General features: G+C 36.7%; 1 protein-coding gene across 1 annotated transcript in view; it reads right to left on the bottom strand.

Annotated features, from left to right (window-relative positions):
* Positions 1–24,744, bottom strand: part of LOC145994749 (modifier of protein aggregation 4) — a 32,436-nt gene extending 7,692 nt beyond the window's left edge. The window contains exons 1-2 of the mRNA XM_083130970.1: positions 24,591–24,744; positions 20,411–20,534 (exon numbers count right to left, since the gene is read on the bottom strand). Coding sequence (XP_082987096.1) covers positions 20,411–20,534; positions 24,591–24,597 — 131 coding nt within the window. The 5' untranslated portion in view covers positions 24,598–24,744. The remainder of the gene's footprint in view (positions 1–20,410; positions 20,535–24,590) is intronic.
* Positions 24,745–25,433: the final 689 nt, after the last annotated feature.

Below are 25,433 nucleotides of genomic sequence, written 5' to 3'. Positions count from 1 at the left end.
GATTTACTTACCAATTTGCGATTAATGGAGAGAGCCAAGAAGCAGGCTTCTTTAACAAATAGCGCGATGTTAAAGAAACGGGGAACGGAACAGAAAGAAAAAGATGAAAGGAAAGTGGATAATAAAGGGTCGAACACAGCCTTCACAAAGTCTAATCAAGGGTCCAATCAAATTCAGAATCAACCCCAAAATCGAACTCAGAATCAACAAATTCCGCAGAACAGATTCTTTCAAACCAGGTACAATCTTAGGCCCAGGTCAGAAAGACAAGATCTGCAATATCAGCGAGGAACAGGTAGGACATTTAGGAATCCACCTAGAAATGACTTTCCTAAACGTACTTTTACAGCGGAAGTAGCAGCTCAACCAAGAAATGAGTACAGAGGTAATAATTATCGAGGTAATAACAACAGAGGTAACAATTTCAGAGGGAATTCCAGACAGTTTAATCCTGTTGCCGTGAATTCAAATCAGAATCCTAGAAACGATGATAAAAGTAACATTCAGTGTTTCTCATGCCGAAACTATGGTCACTATGCTAGGGAGTGCCCACAAAGAAAAAGATCTGACTTCGATACCAGTAGACGAGGTAATCAAGATAATTTTAAGAATCAGAAAGGTGTACAAGAGTTTGTGCAAAAACAGGTAGAACATCAGGTTAATGAAATGTTAGCCGAAATGTTAGTGTCCGAATTACTTGGTAACGCGCGTTCGACAGGTAGGAATGACGCACCTTCCTCTTCGAACAGTGTAGGAACCCCAAACGAGTAAAGACGAAGCGAGAAGGGGATCGCTTCGTAAATCAGGCGAATTATGTAAAACCCCTAAAACCATTAGAGAAATTGTTAAGATCTATCATATGTGAGTCTCATCGTTATCCGAGACCACACTTGTATGTACATTTATTTGGAAAAAAGGAAATCGCTTTATTAGACACAGGATCAGAAATTAGTATTATCAATCCTGCATTGTTGCCAAAGAAATTTGTTAGTAAAAGTAAGAAGATTGGATTTGTGAGTATTCGTACTTTGCTTGATACAGATTCGGATCTATATCCAGTACATAGAGTGTTTTTCAGAGTAAACGGGTTAAAAATGTGGATTAATTTCGTTCTTATGGAACCGAAAGGAGAAGAGAATTTCTCACCTATATTACTTGGTAGTGATTTTTGGAATAAGTATGTGAAATGGATCAGTCCTAAGGAAATCTGCTTAAAACGCCCAGGAGAATTCCAGCAAATGGAAAGAAGAATTCCGTTGGTAAAAATGGACAATAACGGCAACATTCCTTCATGTTCTGGTCTTGTAAAAGTTGTTAGTTTTCATTCACAAATTAAAGACAGGCAAGAAAAACGTTCAAATCAAGAAACTTCTATCGCTGATGCAACAGAAGCGATAAAAGCGACCAAGTCACCAAGCATAGATAAGGAGTGCGACTCCTCATTAGAATTGCGTAACAAAGAACCGCCAATTAAGACAAATCTAACCAAGCTCATTAATTTTATCAAGAAGTCGAAGCAAGCTAACAAGCCGCAGACTAATGAGATTGATAAGAAAAGCTTTCCAACGCCAACATATGCTGCCCACGTGATGTCAAAGCGACGCCAAGACATCACGCCACCAGGCAACAAACACGTGACGATGTCAGATTGTGAGCCCATGACGTCACAACAGCGATTAGGATTTAGCCACTCAAAGAAGCCAGTTGAAACTATCGACCGCACCCAGTTGCGCACGCATACGACGCCATCATGTCGCCGAGAAAGGACACATGATCAAGTCAACCAACCAGAAGCTACCTCAAGAAACTTCGACCGCAGCCAGTTGCGCACGCAAACAATAACGCAAGATAACTCAGAGCATAAAGCTTTAGGAAAAACTACGCTAAGACACAGTGAGTGCGAACTTAGTGAGTCTTCACGTTGTGATTTATCGTCAGCCATTGAGAAGCCACCAGCTACAGAAACTTCGAGTTCTCTAACTTCTTTACCAGACGAACAGGTAAATATTACTTCTTTGATAAGTTCAGGTTTTGATCAAAATTCTGAAGCCAGTTTGGAAGCCAGAAAAGAGAAAAGAAAGAGAAGGAAAGAAAAGAAAGTGTTTAAAGTGATGGTCAATACATTTCTTCCATCTCGTCAGCATACGCAAATTGCTATAGTTCATCCGTTTACGACTACAGAAGAAAGTGACAGTGAATATTTATTGGAACCTTCCGATGGTCTATATAATCAGTTTAGATGTCTAGTGCCGAGAATGCTAGTTAAGCCTTCAGAAGTGAATTCCGTGCCGATAATTAATATGGGTTATACCAGTATTAATATCCCATCTGGGACAGTCATAGGAAAATTGGAGTGCATTTCACCACCAACGCAATCCAAAGTAAGATCTTGTTGTGCAGTAAATTTAGATGTTTTACACAGTGGAACTACACCAGGAAAGGAAGATGAACATGACTTAGCAAAAGAATTAGATATCAATCCAGACTTAACACCAGCACAGAAGAAAGAAGTTTTAGATTTAGTTACGGAATATAAAGACTGTTTAGCATGGACTGCCGATCAATTAGGAGAAACAGATGTTTATGAATTCACTTTGCCATTGAAGACGGAAACCCCTGTAAGTCAGCCGCCTTATAGGACGAGTCCGAAACAGCGTGAGTTTATAAAGCAAGAAGTGCAACAGATGCTTGATATAGGAGTCATAGAACCTAGTAAGTCTCCTTATGCTTCACCGGTAGTACTTGTACCGAAGAAAAATAAAGAAATACGTTTCTGTATAGATTTTCGAAAACTTAATGCGATTGCAGAAGAAGATAGTTATCCTCTACCTCGTATAGATGATATCATACACTTTATGGGAAATATCAAGTATATAACATCATTAGATTGTCGCTCAGGTTATTGGTCGATACCGATCAAGAAGGAAGATCGCCCCAAGACCGCATTTATCACGGGAGACGGATTGTATCATTGGAAAAGAATGCCATTCGGTTTACATCGAGCTCCTGCAGCTTACCAGCGATGCATGGATCAGATTTTCGCTTCCATGAAATGGAATAGCCTCGCCGTCTACTTGGATGATTTAATAGTCTTCGCAGAAGATTGGGAAACTATGGTATATCGCTTGTCAGAAGTTTTGAAGAGACTTAGAAGTGCTAATTTAAGACTATCGCCCACCAAATGTCATTTTGGTTACTTTGAAACTGAAGTGTTAGGATTTATCATTGGAAGAGAAGGAGTTAAAACAGATCCTAAGAAGGTACAAGCAATAAAAGAAATTCCCGAACCGAAGAATGTCACTGAAATCCGCAGATTCTTAGGAATGTGTGGATATTACAGACGATTCGTCAAAGATTTCAGTCAGCTCGCTCAACCTCTTACGAAGCTGACAAGAAAAGATCAAGAATTTGTATTTGGAGAAGAACAAAGAATATCGTTCGAGAAGCTCAAAGAATGTTTGATGAATGCGCCTGTGTTACGACATTTTGAACCAGGTATTCCTATAGAATTGCACACTGACGCCTCAGAATCCGGACTAGGTGTTGTACTTTGTCAAAGTAGGCCGAATCCAAAGGATCCCTCATCAAAGAAGAGAATTGTAAATCCAATAGCTTATGCTAGCAGGACCATGAATGGACCAGAGAGAAATTACTCGATTGCTGAAAAAGAAGCATTGGCAGTAGTATTCGGAATCACACACTTTCGAACATATTTAATAGATCAGAAATTCACAGTAGTCACTGACAGCCATGCCTTATGCTGGTTGAAACGTTGTAAAGATCTTGTAGGAAGATTAGCAAGATGGGCAATCAGATTACAAGAATATAGTTATGATATTGTGCATAAATCAGGAAAATTACATTGTGCACCAGACTGTCTAAGTCGCATCCCATCTACTTCATTGTCAGCTCAAGAGAGAGACTGCATAGAAGAAGGAGCCATTGTTGCAACTGCCCAAGTTAGATGTAGGAAAGATAGCCGAGAAGAAGAAATAAGAGATATAAGGAAGTTACAATTAGAAGATCCAGTGGTAAAACAACTAATCGAAGACAAAGAAGCCGATCCAGGTCAACTAAATGTACGCTATTTTTGAGATCAAAGATGGTATACTGTATAGAAAGTTTGGTGATCAATATGTGTTAGTTGTACCGGAAAAATTGAAAGGAGAAATTTTGAGAGAAGCTCACGATTCTCCTCTCACCGGAGCACATTTAGGAATAAGTAAAACTCGTGGAAAAATTACGGAGCGTTATTACTGGCCAAATATGAAAAAGGAGATTATTTCATATGTGCAAGGATGTCCAACTTGCCAGCAAAGGAATCGAAATGTTGGTAAACCACAATGTTTATTACACCCGATACCAATTGGAGAGCCATTTGCTCGTGTATCCACCGATATATTGGGACCATTGCCCAATTCTAAAGGTTTTCAGTATGTCATTACTGCGACATGTTATCTTACTAACTGGATAGAAGCACGATGTTTACGAACGACAACCGCAAAGACAGTAGCAAAATTTCTTTTAGAAGATGTCATATGCCGACATGGATGTCCTCGAGAGATACTGTCCGATAGAGGATCAGTATACATGGCAAAAGTAACGGAGGAATTATTGGAACTTATGAAAGTGAAACATGTATGTACCACCGCTTACCACCCACAAACGAATGGTAAAGTAGAGAGATTTAATGCAACGTTAGCTCAGATGCTAAGTAAATACGTTGAACACCATCAGAAAGATTGGAGTGATTATTTGCGATTGTGTGTTTTCGCTTACAATTGTTCAAAGGTAGATCAAATTGGTTATTCACCTTTTGAACTGGTATACGGAAGGAAACCTGTATTTCCTTTAGAAACAATGGGAATAGAGTCACTCAAGACGCAAGATCCTACCACCCACACAACGCATCTATCTCAACATTTGGAAGACATACGCCAAATAGCCAGGAAAAGACATGAACAGAGACAGTCATATGACAAGAAAAGGTATGATGAGAAAGTTAACGACGTACAGTTCGTCGCAGGAGATTTGGTGTTAGTATACCAACCTGCGCATAAAATAGGTTTAACGGAAAAGTTAAGACGAAAATGGAATGGACCATGGGAAATCCTAAGATACTTGGGAAATAATGTATTCCATGTAAGAAAGTTAGGAGGACAAAAGGAGATGAACGTCAACGTTAGACGTTTGAAGAAATATCATTCGCCGAACCAATGGTAATTACATTTAGTGTGAAACAGTAAAGACTAAAATCACAACGACTCAAAAATGGGAGAAACTCATCCTTAAGCACGCATACATTTGCACCTTCTTTAAACGAAATGCAAACGAGCGTTGAAATGGAAGATAATCCGAGAAAGTCTAATACGATACAATACATAAATGGAAGAATTGTATGTACATCTTTCATTGTATACCTCATCTTCATTTACACACTTTCGTCAATTGAATGAACTGGCCATTCATTTAAAAGACAATCATTTTATTCATCATCTGATCATTCGTTCATTTTTCTTTTCAAATGTATTAGTCGACGAAAATATATATTTGCTATCTATTGCAAATCATAAATATATCTTCGCCTATATCAGGATTTATCTTTAACAGGTTCTACTTAAAGATTGACCCAGCTGATATCTTCATCTGAGACAATTTAGGATCTACATCCTGTTTCTTCTCACGAAGAGCAATAAGAAGTTAGGTGAGTTAAGAAACCTTATGAGTTGTGTCACCAAATAAGAGGCCAGATCATACTAGTTAATGCGAAATACCTCTTATGTTTAAGTGTTTTGTGATCAATGTCTAAATCTGAAGGAGAGTTAACCGAATTAGATATTTTCAACGTGTTATTAATACCAGACGCCGTCAGAAGACGAGTGCAAGAAACGATAGATGAAATTCTAATCGAAACGTTTATTGGTTGTTCCTTAATTGAAGTTAAGAAGAGTATAGGACCGAGTGCTCTTGTTTTTTTTGCACAGAGCCTTTGTTCATATTATGTGCCATTTGCTAACTATCAAATAAATCCCGAGATTAGTGGAGGAGTTCAAGAAATCCCTTATTTAGAGTGGAGCAGATTATTGTTTAACGTTAAGAGAATTACAGTAACAGTTCTATCAGAGTGGAGAAAGAAATACGGATTGAATTGGAAATTAAAGGTTACCACCGATTCGACCGGACATATAAGACTTGGTAGAGTACCACCTTCCACTGAGAAAAGTATTAAGAAGTAAGAACCAATGTCAATACATTATTTGAAAAAGTATCCTCATATTCCTCTAGAATTAGAGAATAGAAAGATTAAGTATAAAGAGTTTTTACTTTATTTCTTTGACACCAAAAGATTTACTGTAGAGCAAGTTTTAGAAAATCAGAGTATCTCAAGGTTTGAATATGTCATGAATGACATACTTGCTAAAGTCACTGTAGTAAACTTTGCAGATGTTTATTACGCCTTAACCAGAAGATTGTTTGAATTGTGCACACCGTATGGTCCACCACCATTAGTGCCTATAGAACTAGTACAAGGAGGTGAACCAAACCACCTAGAGATATTATCTCAACCATTTAAGAAAAGGAAGTTAAACCAATGAACCTCCATCTTATAGCCGTTTTACAGGAAAGAAATAAGGTACATTGCCCTTATTGTAAAAGCAGACTATTAGCCGAATTTCCAGATTTTGGATATAATAGATTGTATTGTGTGAATATTAGTTGCTATAAATTTCAATATTATGTGTTAAGACAAGAAAAGGAGTACTTATTTAAAGCTCCTGTAACACTGATATTACCCGAAGAATATTTTTGTAGGTTTTGCAAAGAATTTTGTTATAAAAGTGTTCAAAAATACACAAACTGTCCAGAATTTGACGACGAAAGAACTTGTTATTTTTCAAAATGAGTGAATCTATACCCAGAGATATGATAGTAGCTTTGAAAAGGATAATACCTTTTAGATATTGGAGAAATAAATGTAGAGTGAACATTATAGAACTCGACAGACTTAAACTGCCATACTATTGTTATCCACACAATCATCAACCAATAAGTTATACTGCAAGACAGCATTTTATTCTCCCAGGAGAACCGTTAATTACGATGAAAAAGATCATAGTTAGGGAAAGTGAAAATCCATGTAAAATCTTATACATCTATGAACTACGTAATATAGTTCGCGGAGATGAAACCCGCATAGTACAATACTTTACGGACCTTGTAAATGGTATTTTAAGAGATCAACATCCTAATTTAGTGTTGCACCAACCAGGAAATCGTGTTAGTGATATTTGTCTGTTTGTACGGGACTATGGAGATAGGACCCCGAAACTGAATTTGTTTCCATATCATAGAACTGATCAAGGACTTGTGTATCAGGGAGATGAGTAACAGTATTTTTTTTCTTCCCTTCCTCCTCAGACACAAACCCCGAGAACCACAAGATTTTGATGGCTTTGGATCTTACAAATCCCGATATTTGGACTTGGATATTTGAAAACGTCTACGATCTTTTTAACATAGACCATTTATTGTTTAGAGGAACTTCTATGATTAAAGAAGGGACATTATTCGAGTGGAAACAATTTTTAGACGCTAATATTCAATTTGCCATACTACATGGGATTGATGTAAATGCTTTCCTTAAGAAAGTTGCACGTACTACAAAGGAATTTGTATTAGAGAATTTTCAGAAGTACGGAAGTACATGGTTATTTGCATCTAGTTTTGATAAAGAAACAAATACTATCAAGCTGATAGCACATATAAACCCCGAGAGAAATTTCAAAATCTAAAGTGAACTAAGGATTGTAAATTGTAGCATAGATTTCAGAATGGATTCTGAGAATACTTATAAAACTCAACTCGATCATCATTTGAGACGATATGCTCAACAGGAGTTAGAACTTTTACACCAGGAGACTATAACCATTAGTGATTCTAGTGCTAGTGCTTGTTCAAATGCCACAAATAATGAAACTTTACCCTCAGGTATCACTTATAGTGTATTTGAAATAGACCTACCTCTAGCCACTTCTAGCCCAAAACCAACTTCAAGTAAAGAGACGGTAACAATTTTAGATTCATCATGTTTTGAGACATTATCAGGGAGAGGGACTATCACGTTGAGCAGTGATGACCCTTCTTCCAAAGGAACCATCTCAATTTCTTCAGAGGACGAGAGTGATGTTGTCGAAGTCACTTCTAAGTGTTCGACATTGTCTATCAAAACTCTCTCCTCCGAATTTTCTGATTATTTAGAAAAAGCTCATAGTTCAATTGAATTAAGACAAGCTCAATTGGATAAAGCAAAGAAAACTGAAAGTATGGAAAAAGTTAACGAAGGAGCAAGTAGCAGTAAAGATAGGACAACTTCTAAAGAAACAGAAGACCCAAGTTTGTCAGTAGCAAAAACCATAAAAGTGAAAGACATGTTAGAAATAGCTAGTCTTACTCATAAGTTTATGAAAGGCCCTTTTAAGAAAGCTTTCGTAGCTAGGGAGAATAAACATATTCCGTATGGAACAAATATTTTGCCTATAGTCACACCAGAATCAATTCAAGGGAAATGTGTACTTGAGAGACATTACATGAATTATATTCGTTTTGGTTTAGCATTAAGACCAGATAAGACAGACCGAGAAATGTGGTTAAGACAGAGTGCCATCCAGTTGGATGACTATATACAATGTAGTATAAGGATGTACGGTGACAAGTGGAAATTTACTTGCCACTTTGACCCGACCATAGACAGGCTAGGATTTTACAGCCTGCCTACAGCACCATACCCTCTTGGAAATACTAGTTGGATTTTGAAAGCCAGCAATGGACTGAAGTTACCTAAAAGTAATTAAGTACCCTAAGACTCTAAGCTAATGTTTTTATTAGTAAGATTACTAATCTTGTGCAAATAATTAATAAAGTTTTATTTTTAGTCTTTCTAACCAGTTTCAGAATTCTTAGTGAACGAATTGGTAGAATTTCCAAAGATACCCATCAACCAGCCAGACCCAGATGAAACAGAGCCTGAAGATGTCACGTCTATTCTTTTTGGAAGTCTACTTCGGTATACTGGTAACTATTAGTTTCCAAGCAATTGGAAATCCATTACCACCCATACGTTTAGTATCAGGAGGATATTGGAATATAATTAGTGGAATTACGATGTATGAAGCGACCATACCTTTAGTATATGAAAATGTTTTAGTTAAACCTCCAGTAATAGAACCCAGTTTATGGAAAATCTCAAATTCAGAAAGAAGTCATTTATGCACCCAACACGAAGAAACCGATTCATTATTTTGTTTCATTGATGAAGCCATAGGTGAGCTACAAGAAGCTTTTCTTGCTCATATAAATAAATCATCTTTAGAATTTCCTACCGACGAATACTTTGAAAATGAACCAGCTCGTAAGAAACGAGGACTTCTGCCATTTTTGGGAGATTTTCTTGGATGGTGTTGCTCAGTAGCAACAGATAAAGAAATTCAAAGTTCTAAATTAGAAAATCGTAAATTAAAGCAAGCTATTTTGAAAATCACTAGAAGTTTGAAAACTTATGATAGAGATATCGTAACTATTAGACATGGTATAAAAGATATGGCTAAACAAATAAATAAATCATTAGATGCTGTTGAAGAGAAATTTGAACAAATTAGATCATTAGAAAACTTTCATTTCACTGAACTAATGAATATGTCACAAAATCTACAATATAAAGGATTGTTAGAACAGATGAGAATGATGTTATTTCATAAAATTGTATTGAATCAAATAATAGAACAAGAGTATAGAGAGATTCAGAACGCATGTTTTCATAATACTCTACCCATGACTTCTATTAGACCACCAACGCTAAGGGATGATTTACTAAATGTAATGGATAAAATATCAAAGAAAGGGTTTACATTAGCTATCCCACTAAATAAATTAAGTCAATATTACAGTTTGCCAATTACCCAATGTATTTTCTCAGACACAAATGTAGTTTTTCATATCAAGATTCCTATAATTAGGATAGGAGACAGAGTGTTATTAGAACAGTTTCAAACTGTACCCTTTAGATGGCATAATTCTACATGTATATTACTACATTCTATTAGTTATGCAGCCACTACGAGTACGAGTGTTAGAATGTTGTCAGGAACATTCCTTTCAACATGTAACCCTCATACCGATAAGTTATGTTACTTACCACGTTATGGACACGATGCTGTAATAGGCACCGGTTGCCCACAGAAGATTAGAGAGGGAGCTACCATAGAAGAATTAGCAAAAGTCTGTACATTCCAATGTACCCAGGGAAATCCAATAGTTATTACCGAAATTTCACCAGATAAGTATGTGATAACAAATGCATTAGATGAAATCGAAGTTACATGTAATGAAAATACACGTAAATTTCCTACTCATGGAAACCAACCCGGAGCTAGTGAATTAAATTTACCATGCACATGTTCTGCAAAGATTAGTGATGAAGTATTCATCCCTCAAACTTTTCCTTGCTCAGATAACGCTGAATCTAATTTTCAAATATCTAGAGTAATTCCAGCCAGTTGGTCTCATATACCCACCTTAAAAGTTACAGATATGAAGACTAAACAAGAAATGCTCGAGTTCAAATCATTTCAAGATTGTTTAGATAGTAACTGGACACAGAAATTACCACACATCTATATCAAACCTACGACTGAAAATCAATCTGCTACAGAGAGAAAAGACTTGTTAAATGAAGTTGAAAACTTAGTTAACAGTATAGGAAATGCTATTGTACCTTCAGATACAACAAATAATTTAATATTTTACCTTTGGAATGGAATTATTTCAATTCTACTAATGTGGTGTATTTTTAAATTAAATCGAACCAATCGATTAGTACAAAATGTTGCTATCCCTATGAGTACGATACCAGTAAGTCAAGTAGAAGCTCATGCTTGTGAACTTACAACTATCGAAGAAATTGCTGTTTACATATGTGTTGTAATAGCATTGTTAGTTATTGTAGTCACATTTTATTTGATATGGATGACAACTTGTAAAGAAATTAGAGAGTTTAAGGATAGAGCAATGTTAAGAGCAAATGTAAGATCAAGTCTCGATGAAACAAGAATAAGATTTCATAATCCAAATTTTGAAGGAAAGCCTAGTTGTATATCATTTGAGACTAGTGCTAATCCTCTCACTGAACCACAACATTCGCAATTAAATAGAACACATTCATCCTGACTATTTACATTTGTATTTCTTATGAGTTTTTCACTATTGTCAGCATTGCAAATACCCACTTATGTAAATTCTGGTTTACAAATAGAAGAGTTAAGCTCTCCTATATATTATGAAACCTCATTACCTATTATATATGAAATGACTATTTCGATTCAACAACCACATGTAATTGATTGGGAAAATGTAATTTCACATGTAGGTAACCATACCTTCAACGCCGATCCTCTTACATATGGTTGGCAATATTTCAGAGTTGAAAAATTGCATGTCAAAACGCTTTTTGTAGATAGAGAAGGTTATAATGTTATAAGAAATAAGATTTATGATTCACCAGCTTTGTCATGGTTAAATTTTAAAACATTATCAATTTGTACAAATGAGAATCTAATGATATTGATTAATTCATGTCAACAAAGAATTGTTCATCCAAAGTTAATTTCATTTGCTGAGTTTCAGCAAGATTTGTTGAATGTTCAACAAAAGGTCATAAAAACTAACCATTCTATAAGTATAGATGTTAATAATTTAGGTCAATTTTATAATTCACCTTTAGTAGAATGTGTAATATCCAAAAACAAAGTATTGTTCGCTATCAAGATTCCAATAATCTCAAATGAGAGACATTTACGAAGTTTTTCTGTAAAACAGATTTATTTTAGGAAACAGACTGAGATCTGTAGTGTGTATAATGAAGATATAAATGTAGCCTATGATGATAATTCTAAGAGTTTATTAACCACTGAATGTGATATTGTTGAGAATAGTTTATGTTTCGTACATACGAAACATGGATTCTTAAGTAACTTTGAGAAATGTGTAATCGCTACAATAACACAAAACATACTAGAGATTTATAAGTTTTGCAATATGACTTGTACTAGAAACAATAATGATCTAGAGTTTTACAAGTTTAATGTTTCAACTCAAGCCTTTGTAGGAAACAGAAAATACAATCGTACTTTACGTATTGTATGTAAAGATATTGAATTCAACTTTCAAGTAGAATTTCAATATGGAGTTACCTTAATCCATTTAGGTTGCTCATGTCATATTAAATATGATGAAAGACTTCATATTAGAAGTACTTTTCCTTGTATCTTACCTGTAGATACTACAGCAAGTATAAGTCACTTAGTTCCATTAACATGGACCGATATGAAAAATGAGAATATAACTATACCTTACTTATGTCATAATAAAGAGTGTATTATAAATTTAAGGAATACTAGATACGAGATATCTACTCTCTTATGGTTATCCATATTAACCTTACAGACTTATTTAATTATATTTTACTTAATATGGAAAGTGTATATAAACACATGTGAATGTAAGAGACAAAAGTCTCATAGTGAGAGAAGGATAAGAGTAAAACCTATGAATATTTCACGACCGTTACCTTCTCCACCAGTTATTCATTTTGAGTCTGAAAGAAACTATGAAGAACCTATACGCGTAGTGAATCCTACCAATGAATCAGGATATATCACTATGGACCAAATTTAAGAGTTTATATACTTCATAACATAAAAGTATCTATGTATACTAATAGTTTGTGTATATGTTCCTTTGTACAGGATGGGAACCTGTAAAGACTTGTTGAGTTTTGCGAACTCCATTGAAACTAGAAAGATCAGATATAAAAAAAACTCTTAACTTCGTTGTGTTTCAGTTAACAGTGCACGAACAATTTCACAGAAACTATAAACAGTGTTTATCACACAAAAACATGAGTGAACTCATATAGTGAAAACAGTGGAAGTCAAATTGTGTTTCCGAAAGGAAGAGACTGTGCATGACATACTTTCATTCTATATGTTTATGTATAACTATTTGGAGTATCTATATATATTTACAAAGTGTACTATAAAGTCCATATATATACGTAATCATTAGACATTAATTAAATATATCAATGTAATCAGTATATTCAATATAATAATCCTATGTAATCAACTAAGAATATATCCTTAAGTATTGTAAAGTATCTAGGTAATGCAATCAACGACTATATAGTTGATATATCAATATATAACGCTTTATCAACATCATATAATATCTATACATCTATAGTTTAAGTTGTTGAACTATATACTAATCAACCATATATCTATCTCATATATATATACTATCGTATCACCTCAGGTGAAGGGTTAATAACGGATCACATAAGGTGAAAAGTTAATGTGTTTTATGGTTTAAATATTCTTTAAGTCTTTAAGTTTCATTTCTTTCTTTACATTTTTGTTTGACTTTTGAACTTGGCAAGGTAGAGTGATGATCGTTGTTTCTCTCTGAAGAAAAACAAAAATCATCAGTTCTACTGATTACAGTAGTCAATTATGAGTATTCCAGGAATAAGCCCTGAAACCCTCATACAGCTCATGATAGCTGAAGATGACCCATATGTTAGATGGCATATAAATAAACAAGTAAGAAAAGCCAAAAATCGGCGAGAACATAAATTGTTCACAGCATACATAATGCAAAATCCAATTATGTCAACCGACAAATTTATTCAATACGCCTACGATAGAGCAAATATTTTCTATCGATACGGAGAAATTGAACCAATGTGTCAGCCTTTTAAAGCGAACGTAGCAGCATTTATATGTTTTGCTTCAAGTAAATGTCGAAAGACCAAAGAAAGAAATTTGTTATATCAACATGTTCTAAAATGTATCTTTAGAGTTGTAGAAGAATACCATGAAATTCTTGTATCACAAGATTCAAATATGTTTAGTAGTTTTACTTTGTTATGTACGGAAGAAAAGCCCTTCCCTACATTAATTGCATATTCACATGTATCTGAAACAGAACCTAAGCCCAGTTTGCTTAGAGCTCTTCTTACAGGTAATAGTGTAAGAATCTCATTGGATCCCTTTGATCCTTGTCATACAAAGAAGAATATGTATGATGCTATGGAATTAGCATCACTTACCTTTTTGGTTAGATTATATTCATAAGTATGATCAGAAAACCCAGTGTAACCTAAACATTATAGAATTTACTTTATTCATTTACCTATCATTTATTTGCTTATATAATGTTGGTATTAGTATTAGTGTTTGCTGCACAAAAGCAGTCAGTTTAAGTTCGTTTAACAACTAACTTAATGCAAACAAATATAGTATAATTATAATGTGTACGGCTAAAATGATTTGTGAAATCTAGTGAATATAGCTTCAACACACCTCAAATTAAAACATTCAAACACCGAAGATGAAGCAGAACATCAGGAGATGTTTCCATCTAAGGTGGAGGGTATTGTCACACCCAGAAATTAGGCATCCCACGAGAATCGAACTCAGTCATGCTATTCTACTACCATATTCCATCTACCAAAACATTTCTTTATTTTATTCATTGCTTCGCAATGCTAAGTTTTAAAGAAGCTTAGAAGAGCTGTTTGGACAAGGAAAACGACGTTGTTATCAACTAGCGAAAGCCACAACAGGATATAGGTTATCTTCGGTGACCGCAGTGGTCACAGATCTGCCCGCATTGGTTGATAAACCGCCTTGTTTGTTTGCCAAATGATGCAAGCGCTGTCAAGGGTTATCAGAAGCCAAGCCGCAGAGAAAAATAATGAGCTACCACAAGCTTCCTGTTTGTTTGGAAAGTTGATGAGTCCACGTGCCTCGAGCACGTAATTAATTCCCAAGTTTTCCTTATACGCCTTCCTCAGCCAGAAAACAACCAAAACGTCAACCTTCCATATATGGTAGATAGAACTTTCCAATTCCTTAGAAACTTGTAAATTCTTAGATTTTGACGTCAATCAGAGTTCGAAGAATCTGACGTAAATTAGATAACCCCTATGGTGACAACGCCTTTTTGAGTAATATAAAAGCTCACTTTTCCTCCACAAAGTTAGTTCAAGTTCGAGTTCAAGTTCAAGTGCAGTTCAGAGTTCAGTTGAGTCTTTTGAGATTCAGTACCAGAGAGAGTCTTTAGTCTAGAGTCCCAGTTCGAACCCAGGTTCAACCCTGAGTTTAGAAGTTAGACTCAGAAGTAGTGATGACGCTATATTCACGAAGATATTAACAGCCGTAAGGTAAAGTATGTACTTCTGTATATTTTTGTATACCAGCAGGCCTAACGGGCCCATGTAAATTGAAGGTTCATCGTAAAACTCCAAAGGAAGGAGATTCGATCAGTCAGATCGATATGTACACTTCGAACGATCACTCATGGCGAGTGAACCCATCAAATTCTGTATAAATTCAAATACTGTAACATTTACCAAAGAATATATGTTTATTAAGTTCATCTACGTGTTTCTCTTCTTATGGTCTTGGTTTAGAAGGTGATTGCATGCAAGTTCTTTTTCCAGAAGTCATAATTGTAAGTCATAGTTTTAAGTCTTAACTCTTTGCAGTTAAGTGGTGGAACCCCCATAATTTGCCCTTTTCTCTTTGTATCTTGTACTCTTCTGCCGGGAGTACAGATGAGAAAAGAGTGTACAGCCCAAGAACCTAGTTCTGTGTCAGGTGAGCGCAGTGGCTGTGAGATCCCTGGTGAGCCCCGGCAAACATATGTCCCACGGACTCTGAGGGTAACCCAGTGTTAGACTTGGAGGTCTATGGTTCGAGTCAGGGTTCGTGACAATATACAGTTTTAAAGTTTAGATTGCGAAACATACTGTAGTATGCACAATTGCTAGTAGGTGGTTCCCTGGTGCCTGATATTCAGAGCTGGCACCTAGCTTTGAAGAAAATTTTTAGAGCACTGGTTATGTCTGTGTTTGCTCACTGAATTAGTCCCCTCCCCCCCCCCCCCATCTCTTTTTCCTGTCTGTAGCCTTGTTGCTTCACGTGACAAATTATGAGAAATCTTGCATCCAAATCAAAGTAACATCGGAAACTGAAACACCACGTAGTTAATACCCAGATTCATGCAACAACATTCAAAAACTTTATCAACCAGGTTCAAAAATAATGTGCATGATGCATACTCAAGATATTTAAAGAAAAGGATTGAATCTAATGTTATAGCAGGAAATATGAAAGAACTCTGGTTCTTCATAAAAAAACAATGATCACACACACACACAACTTCTCTCCAATGAAAATGAAGAACTCGACAGGAACAATTCAATCACTGAAGCATTTACGATACATTTTCACTCTATGCACGGGAACAGTCTCCTTATAAGCAGCCAACTGATCTGTGTCTGCCTAACCTTATCAAATATACCAACCAACTGCTTAAGTAGAGGATGCAACAAAGAACCTTAAACTGAAAAATAGCATGACCTGCTCATATCCCCCCCCCCCCCCATATATAATAAAGGAGTGTATTAACAGCCTAAAATATCCACTTCATGGCAGGCCATGTGTATTGAAAAAGGTTTTGCACATGCGTGAGAGACACATGCCCTGGCTAGTGAATGTCCTAGAAGATGCCTCCCGAATGTCCTCAGTAGTGTCGCAGCAGCGATGAAACATGGCGGCTCTTATTCCATCTCCCACCTCGTGCGAGCTTCGTTCGGTGATCAAGTTTTTGAATGCACAAAACATACAGCCGATCGAAATTCATCGTCAGCTATGCCAGATGTATGGGAAAGTCGTCGTGAGCAAGCAGATGATGCGTCGTTGGTACAGGACATTTACTGAAGGAGGATCGCCGCGTCACGATCACGGAACTCAGCAGCCATTTCTCGCAGATTTCTCGGTCGTTGTAGCACGACACTGTTACCAAATGCCTCTTGTTCCGGAAATTGTGTGCCTGGTGGGTGCCGAAACAACTGATGCCCGAACACAAAGGAAAATACATGGGCACGGCGCTGACATTTCTGCAGCGTTACGACGATGATGACGATTTTCTCAACCGGATCATCACTGGGCATGAAACGTGGGTTGCATGCAGCACCCCAGAAAGCAAGCAGCAGTCCATGCATTGGCGTCACAGTGGATCTCCAGGCAGGACGAAGTTCAGAGTGTGTCGGCGCGAAAAGTGATGTGCACGTTGTTCTGGGACAGAAAAGGCATTCTGCTCATCAAGTTTCTGCCCAGAGGTGAGACTGTGAACACTAACTGTTACTGTGAAACACTGGGGACATTGCGACGAGCCATTCAGAATAAGCAACGCGGTAAGCTCAGTGCTGGTGTGATCTTGCTGCACGACAATGCGAAGCTGCATATGGATAGGTGCACTGCAGCCCTTCTGGACAGGTTCGGTTGGGAGGTGTTCGATCATCCATCGTACAGCCCGGATCTCGCTACCACTGATTACCACTTGTTCTTGCACCTGAAAAAGTTCCTGTCCGGTCAACATTCTCATAGTGATGAAGAGGTTCACACGGCTGTCACACAGTGGTTCGGTGCCCAGGTGGCGGACTTCTACGATGCTGGTATACAGAAGTTGGTTCCTCGCTATGACAAGTGCCTGAATTCCAGTGGGAATTACGGTGACAAGTAATTGGACAAGTGCTGTGGCAATAAATCATTGAATGAAATAAGGTTTTCTTTTTTGTGCGCGACCCCAGGGAAACTTACTTTCTGGATGTGCCTAATAAAACAAAAAAATCCAGATCAATGGAAATCCACATTCAGAAGACAAATTGTACTACTTAAGAAAATAACTCCTAAATATTATGTACAACCTGCAACATATCTACAGAGAGCTAAAATTCAAAAAATTATCTTTACAACTATGGTCCTCTATAAAATCTAAATGAACTAAGATGGCCAAGTTATGATTTTTGTGCATGTAACAATCATTGTTTTGTTTCTACTCAAAAGGATGATGGACATCCATAATGGGCACTTGTGTTTGTAATAAGAGTGGCCAAATGGATCTGAGATTTCAGATCAGAAGTTTGGTGTCAGTGATCCAGGTCTCTCGTCAAATTTTTAATGCTTAATTCTTCCAAACAGAGCTCTTACACAAATTAAGCATTTAAAACATAATGCAGAAGACTTATCATTACCCCAAGACACTGTTACTCTACTCAGGGTAGAATGTTAAAATATTAATAATTCTCTATTATCCCAATGTTGTTCCTGAGCTACAGATTTCTGTGGTAGATCAAAATAAACATGCAACTCCAGTTCAGTTGTTATATTTTATCATTACAACTTGCAACAGGAACAAACTGTAGAGTAGCTGGCGATGTTATTTGTGTAACCAAGGGTGTCATGTGGAGATCTACTAGTATCACAATAAACTTTGGAACTTCCTGTTCAATATGCAAAAAAAAAAGTCTTATCAATCCATTTCGGTTTTATTGTGGAGAAAAGTTGTAAAGGTAAATTTAGAACAAATTGTTTCCATTAGAAGAAAGTGTTAAGTTCTGCCCTAAGGCCAGTACCTGAGGCATCAGTTCATCACAGAGACCCAGTAATCCCAAAACCAAACTAAAGCAGATTTGTCCCAAGTTATTCCCATACCTAGCTGCATGACATACACATTCATACATACATACATGCTGCTCACAAAGAGCCATTTCCAACTATCTGCATATTCACATCTTCATTCTTCCGTTCTTTTTTCGTAGGATTTATACATTACCACATACTTTTCTCATTTTATTTGCTACTACATTTGCATCAATCAAATATCCATGAAATACATTTGAACACAACCTTAAGGTTTTTCTTGGGAACAGCCCCTGTAGTTTTAAATTCTGGTGCCAGGCTGACCAGTTGTAAAATAGCCCAGTGGAAAGGAGAAAGCATTTTGTGAGAGTAGGTTGGTCGGGAGCATGCAACGTCGGTTTTGTACAAGATTTCACAAAGATCCACCAGCAAAGAACTATATCGCATTAACGCTGCAGTGCAAACCATTGCTGAAATGTGCCTGGATGGAGTTAGATTACCATATTGACATGTGCAGAGTAATGAAGGGTGCTCACATTTACTGTTATCTTGGACATGTACAGGTGCTGCTATCTACTTCATGCGTGGGGTGCAAAGGGGTATTGCATCTGTAAATGCCTTGGTTGTTAGGTTTTATAATGTCCATGCATGTTTCCAACACCTGGCATCAAGAAACACTAAGGGTGCCATGAAAAGAAAAAGTTTGGGAACTCCTGGATTAACCTATGAATCAGTGACAGTGATATAGCATGAACACTTCAATAAAATATCAAAATTTAATGCTATATAATAAAAAACTAGGCCTCAGTATACATTATAATGTCTATATGTATGTAACTATTCAGTTCTAAAAACTTTTTATTACCTTAACTTAATTAAAAATAAAAGGACCCAACCAGGGTGGATAAAAATCATTTTTGTTGATTTTTTTAAAAAAAACATGCTTAAAATTGCTTGCATGGTTTTTGGCACCATGCACATAGATATATTTTTTTTTATAGAAAGGCTTTTTCTAGTAAATGTCCCTGTAAAGTATTTGAACAGTTTGATTAAAGCAAATAAAAAATATGCATAAACATACACTTTTCTCGAACAGGTGTTCTCGGGTTACCAGCCAGGTTAAATTGGAGTTGGCCTCCAATGTTTCGAGGGCATACATTGCTCTCATTTTCACCAATTTAACCTGGCTGGTAACCCAAGAACACCTGTTCGAATCACTTCACCAGGAAAGCTACAATTCCTATAATTTTTTCTGTTTCTGAAACTAACTACTACGGAAATGTTTGTTGAATTTTTTTATGAAACTAATAATAATTTCAGTAACTTTTCTTCCAGTGAAACTAAATCATTCTGGATGTACTCTATAATTGTAACTTAAAATATTAACTTAAATATTCTTACAGTCTTTGTAGCTGAAATTGAGATTTTTTAATGATAGTTTGAAAAATATCAGCTGCCATGTTTATTTACAGTTTAATGATACGTATTAACATGGCTTATGGTTTAACATGATTAGTATTTTGTATATTTTTCTGCACAAAATGTTTGCTATTTTTGCCCATAAAATTATCAAATTTTAAATCAAGAGAAATTCTGTGTTTACATTTACTTTCGTATGAGCTTCACACATATATTTTATTTCTTTTATTTTCCTATCTTAGAACTTAATAACCACCATTAAATGATTACGTGAGTAATGTACTTTCACCAAAAGTGTTTCTGATATCTAAAATATTCTTATGTACATTATTCTATAAATTATTTATTTAGTGATTTAAATCAGATTTTTAAAAAAGAAATCACCTAATTTAAATCAATCCACCCTGGACCCAACTACAGTACACAAAATTGTAGCAAATATTAACCTCTGCTTCCTTTGCTCAAGAGTCATTCCCTTGTTTGAGTTCTTGTCATTGGAACCCTTCTTCTTCTGCTGCTCCAACAGCTTCTTCTGGTTCTTGACACGAGCAAGCTCCCGCTGGTTGCCACCTACAGCATATGCAGGGAATTAGGTGTGTTTCTCAACAAGTTCTTATTAGTAACCACAAGTAACTAGCAAAGAACTAGCCTATGCCTAAAATGACAAATGCTGCAAATTAAAACATGGCATGCGAAATACTTAAAAATGATCTGAAAAATGGATCAACATGAATGATTGATTGATTGATTGAGTTTATTTTACTTCGCGTTTTGTGCCTCTTGGCTAATTTGCGAAGATGGGGATGAGTGATGAAATGATGAATGGACATTCACAAACAACCAAGCCCGACCGGGATTCGAACCCGGGACCCTTGGCGTCGCAGTGCGATGTGCTAACCACTCGGCCACAGGGTCAGGCGGATCAACATGAATGAGTTTGAACACAAGTGCACATGTCAAAATCTTCAATGTTGTGTGGGACCTCCTCACTTTCATCCAAGTTGGAATAAATACCAAAATGTACACTCATGGACACTTCTGGGTTGTAACAACATAGAAGTACCCATGGGAAGTTAAATTATGCATTGTACTTGGTTAGTATGTTCGTATCTTACTTCTATTTTTAACTGTTTCTAGTTTTCGAGAGCATTATATTTTACATAAAATTCAAATATGTTTTGATTTTTAAAACAAAAACTGTTGCTGGATAAACCTGTTAAATATACAGGGTGTCACTTTAATGGCACACACACACACGTCGTCGCCTTCTAATCAAGGGGTCCTGGGTTCGATATGCAGTGGAGGCACATAGTGGTTCGGATCCCACTTTAAACTGTAGGTCCAGTCAGCTTTTCTGTGCATAAAGTGGACTTGAAACACCAACTCAATCAAATAATGACACCCACGGACCACAGAAACTTATAGAGGACATGAAAGCAAACAACTTTTCTTGATACAATTTTTCTCAGTGCACTGTTATGAGGTCAATATGGCTGCATTAGTAAGTAGTAAAGTGCTCCCCTGTGCATAGCACCATGCCATGAAGGCATATAGGGGGTGTGACGGTAACGCCCCACACTTTCTTGATCCAGTCGTGAGTGGGAGTGATGTGATCAGCATCACGCCCCTGACCGCCTTTAACCCCCAGGTACCCATGTTATTCGATGCTGGGTGGGCGCTGGGGCCGCTTCCATCGTTAGAAAAGTTTCCGGATTTGAACCGGCCGGGGATCGAACCCGGGACCTTTAGCATGGTAGTCAGACGCGTTACCGACTGAGCCACCGCGGCCACAATATGGCTGCATTACTGACGCTTATGTCTAAGAAATTGCTTACTGCTCCCTTGCATATACTTCCAGCAGCTCCTGCCGTTTGTTGACACTACACTTAACAGGGATGCACAGGAGCCGTTGAGTGAGAAACCAGCTGTCGTGTAGTAAGCCTTTGTAGGATGTGGGACTTTAAAGTCCCGTCAGTCGATAAAGGGTTAACATAAAATAATGCCATTTTTAGTACTATATGCGACTTTCATTGTGTTTATATTACTGTCACTTTTTATAAATTCTGTAACTTGTTTTATGTATTATCATTATTCATATACTAATTTACCTATTTTTGATTCTCTTTTGTAGACAAGGGTTGGTTGTACGAGCAGCCCAAGAGACTTATTATTATTGATGTTAGTGCCATCATAACTGACAGCACAGAGAAAAAATATATTAAATGTTGTCGATCGGCCAAACACTTCTCACTAGTATATTTCGTCACTTTTTATATTTGTACTCACCTATTGTGCATTTCGAAACATTCTTTAAGGTGACATTTTGCTTTTCTGACGAAAATAATGTCAATAACAGTAATTATTGTTCTTCCTTTTCTCATTTCCTTAAGACACAATATGGCGGGTACAGCTTCAGTAGTATCAGTGTGTATACAGTGTTTCCAACTTTCTTAACTGAAAAATGCCCCATAGACCATTCATGCATAGCCCCAAAAACCATTCACGGTAAGGTTAGATTAGGCAAACAGTTAAAATTTTGGGTCGTAATATTGAGAATGTATTTTTCATTTTTTAATCTTCTTGCAAAACAACTGCGTCGTTCGAAACACTGACAGGAGATTACGTCATCATCATCCGGTTCACGTAGACCAAGAAAGGAACAGCAACGGCAATTATGCATCAGAGATATTTTTCGTGAAAAAAACATGATTTACCGTTCCAGCAGATTATACGATGACTGAACATATCTCGACGAAGTATCCAAATGCTAGAAAAAATCATTCCAGTAAGTACTTTCTTGTGTAAAAATGAAGAAATCCATTATTCCGATTGAAAACTTTTACCAAAAATATAAGGTAAGAATTTACACTATAGAGATATTCTGTAATTAGTTTACTAGTTGTTATACTCACTAAATATGCTGTCGTACTTATGTACGTATATGCACGTAATATTTGGGGGTATCGTGTTTAAATTGCACATTGAGTTGTAGAACTTGTAAAATAATGTTAATTATAGCGATGATTCCCCATAAACAAACATAGCAACCATGTTTGATGATGTGAAGAAATGATTATCAACGTCCGTTCCGCTGTCTAGAGCGTTGCAACGCTGTCCAGAGCGATTCTCTTTGGTTCACAGCATTGGTTGTGGAAGAATGGCGGAGAGAAATGAAAAGATTGTTAATGTGCTACAGTTACATAAGTGAGAGAAATGAAAAGATTGTTAATGTACTACAGTTATATAAGTGGAGTGTAGAAGAGGATGGTCATGGTTTGGTTAACAAATTGATGGAATTTGGTGTTCTGCCGAAGGAGTGTAGTTACATGTGTTCACGCAGGCATGCTTTGAAATTGTCAGCATGTGGAATGCAGATTTTAATTAGAGGTAAGTTTGAAAATTGTGATTCAGTTCCTTTGGTTTAAAATGTCTCTTCACCAGTTACGTGCTACAAAAGTGTAGAACCATGGACGTATAGGCCACGCACCATTGGCGAATAGCCCCATGCACCATTCCCAGGAAGGTTAGGTTAGTTGCAGTTGGGTTAGGCAAACATAGTTAAAATTCGGGATCATAGAACCATGCATGCATAGGTCACGCACCATTGGCGAATAGCCCCATGCACCATTTACAGTAAGGTTAGGATAGGCAAACAGTTAAAATTTGGGGTTGTAGAACCATGCACATATAGGCCACACACCATTCACAGGAAGGTTAGGCAAATATAGTTAAAATTTGGGGTTGTAGAACCATGCACGCATAGGTCACGCACCATTGGCAAATAGCAACATGCACCATTCACAGTAAGGTTAGGTTAGTTGCAGTTGGGTTAGGCAAACCTAGTTAACATTTGTGGTTGTAGTATATCAGGAATATGTATACTTCGTTGTGAAACGATAGATCTTGCTATAAATAATGAGCAATTCTACATTGTTGGTCGAGATCATGGACTCCCATATTTTCCGATTTCTAGACGTGACCCCCAAATTTTATTTTCAGATTCGTGGTTGTGAGGCCTAAATTAGTGAGTATGCGAAATATTAACAAAATTGGAGAATATCTCTATATTGTAAATTCGCTCCAAAATATATATATATAGTGTATATATTTTCTCTGTGCTTGACAGCTCAACAGTAAAAAAAAAAAAAAAAAGTGCATTGCGTCAAGGTGAAAGTTCGGTTAATTTGTTCTGGACCAGTGTTTTAAGTTGCAATTATTTGTAAGAATTTATTTGTGCAGTTAAAATTATGTTTTGTCTTCATACATTTTGATTTGATTATGTCATTCCTTAAGAGTTTAAAATAAAATAAACTGACACATGAAAATAGGACATGCGCTTGGCCGAACTACTTTCATTCACTACGACACTTTACTAACTGGTATCAGCAATGCAAATAAATTATGAGTCCTCCTCGGGTAAAAGCAAGCCATTATGTCTTCTCTTTAAAAATTACACAAGTTGTCTGCACAAATTAATTATGTTAGTAGTTTTACAAAATCCGTCACACGAAATAGGACTATGGCAGGAGCTATTATGTCGTAGTAATTTTGTAAGAAATTTAACTATCACAACATTTTAGTCCCAGAAAATTGTGTACCATTAAATAAACACAATCTGTTACTTACGAGTCATTTTTGGATCTTTAGAAGAGAGGGATCCGACTCCCGAATTCCAGACGACGTTCTTCACGCACCTCCCGGATTATTTTTCTCCCCTTCGCCTTCCTGACTTTCCTCGTCAACTTGTTCGACCAATGTTGCCACACAACCTGAACGCTGTAGGTAGCCACTGTTAGGTATATAAAAACACCAAATCACACAAGGCTGATTTCCAGTTGGACTTGGACTAGTTGTGTGTTGCTGCACCTCACGCGATACTTGTATGTGTGTGTGTGTGTGTGGTAACGTCTCGTAGTGGTAATGTCGTCGCCTTGTAATCAAGGGGGAGGGGGTCCCAGGTTTGATGCCCGATGGAGACACATAGTGATTTGGATCCCACTTTAAAGTGGAGGTCCAGTTCCGATTAGTCTTCTGTGCATAAAGTGGACAAAACTTAGGTTAAACCAAATCATACGTATATACATACATTAAATACATACAGTGCTTTCTCTCTGACGGTAAGCAAAGGACCACTTATGAACTCAATGTTTAGAGTAGTTCTCATGATGAAGAGTATTGGAACCTTTTCCCCGGAAAAAGGGCATTGCACGCGCGTGCACACACATACACACACTCCCCCACACACATATAAAAGTATCAGTAAGTAGTTACTGCTATCGCGGTTACAATCCATTATTATTATTTCTGGGACACTTTATTCGGACCCTTCGAAATATATTTCTAGATACGTGCCTGGTAAGTAGCTATTTTTAAATGTAAGTAGCTGTCCCCGTAACAAGTTTTTCTTTGCATAGAAGTAATGTTAACAACAGTTACCTTACGACATTTAAATTGTTAAATTGAAAATTT

The sequence above is a fragment of the Lepisma saccharinum genome, chromosome 11 (genome assembly GCF_977018435.1).
Source record: "Lepisma saccharinum chromosome 11, izLepSacc3.1, whole genome shotgun sequence".
NCBI lineage: Eukaryota > Metazoa > Arthropoda > Insecta > Zygentoma > Lepismatidae > Lepisma > Lepisma saccharinum.
The sequence above is the reverse complement of the archived record's forward strand: the minus strand, read 5'-3'. Positions and strand labels throughout refer to the sequence as shown.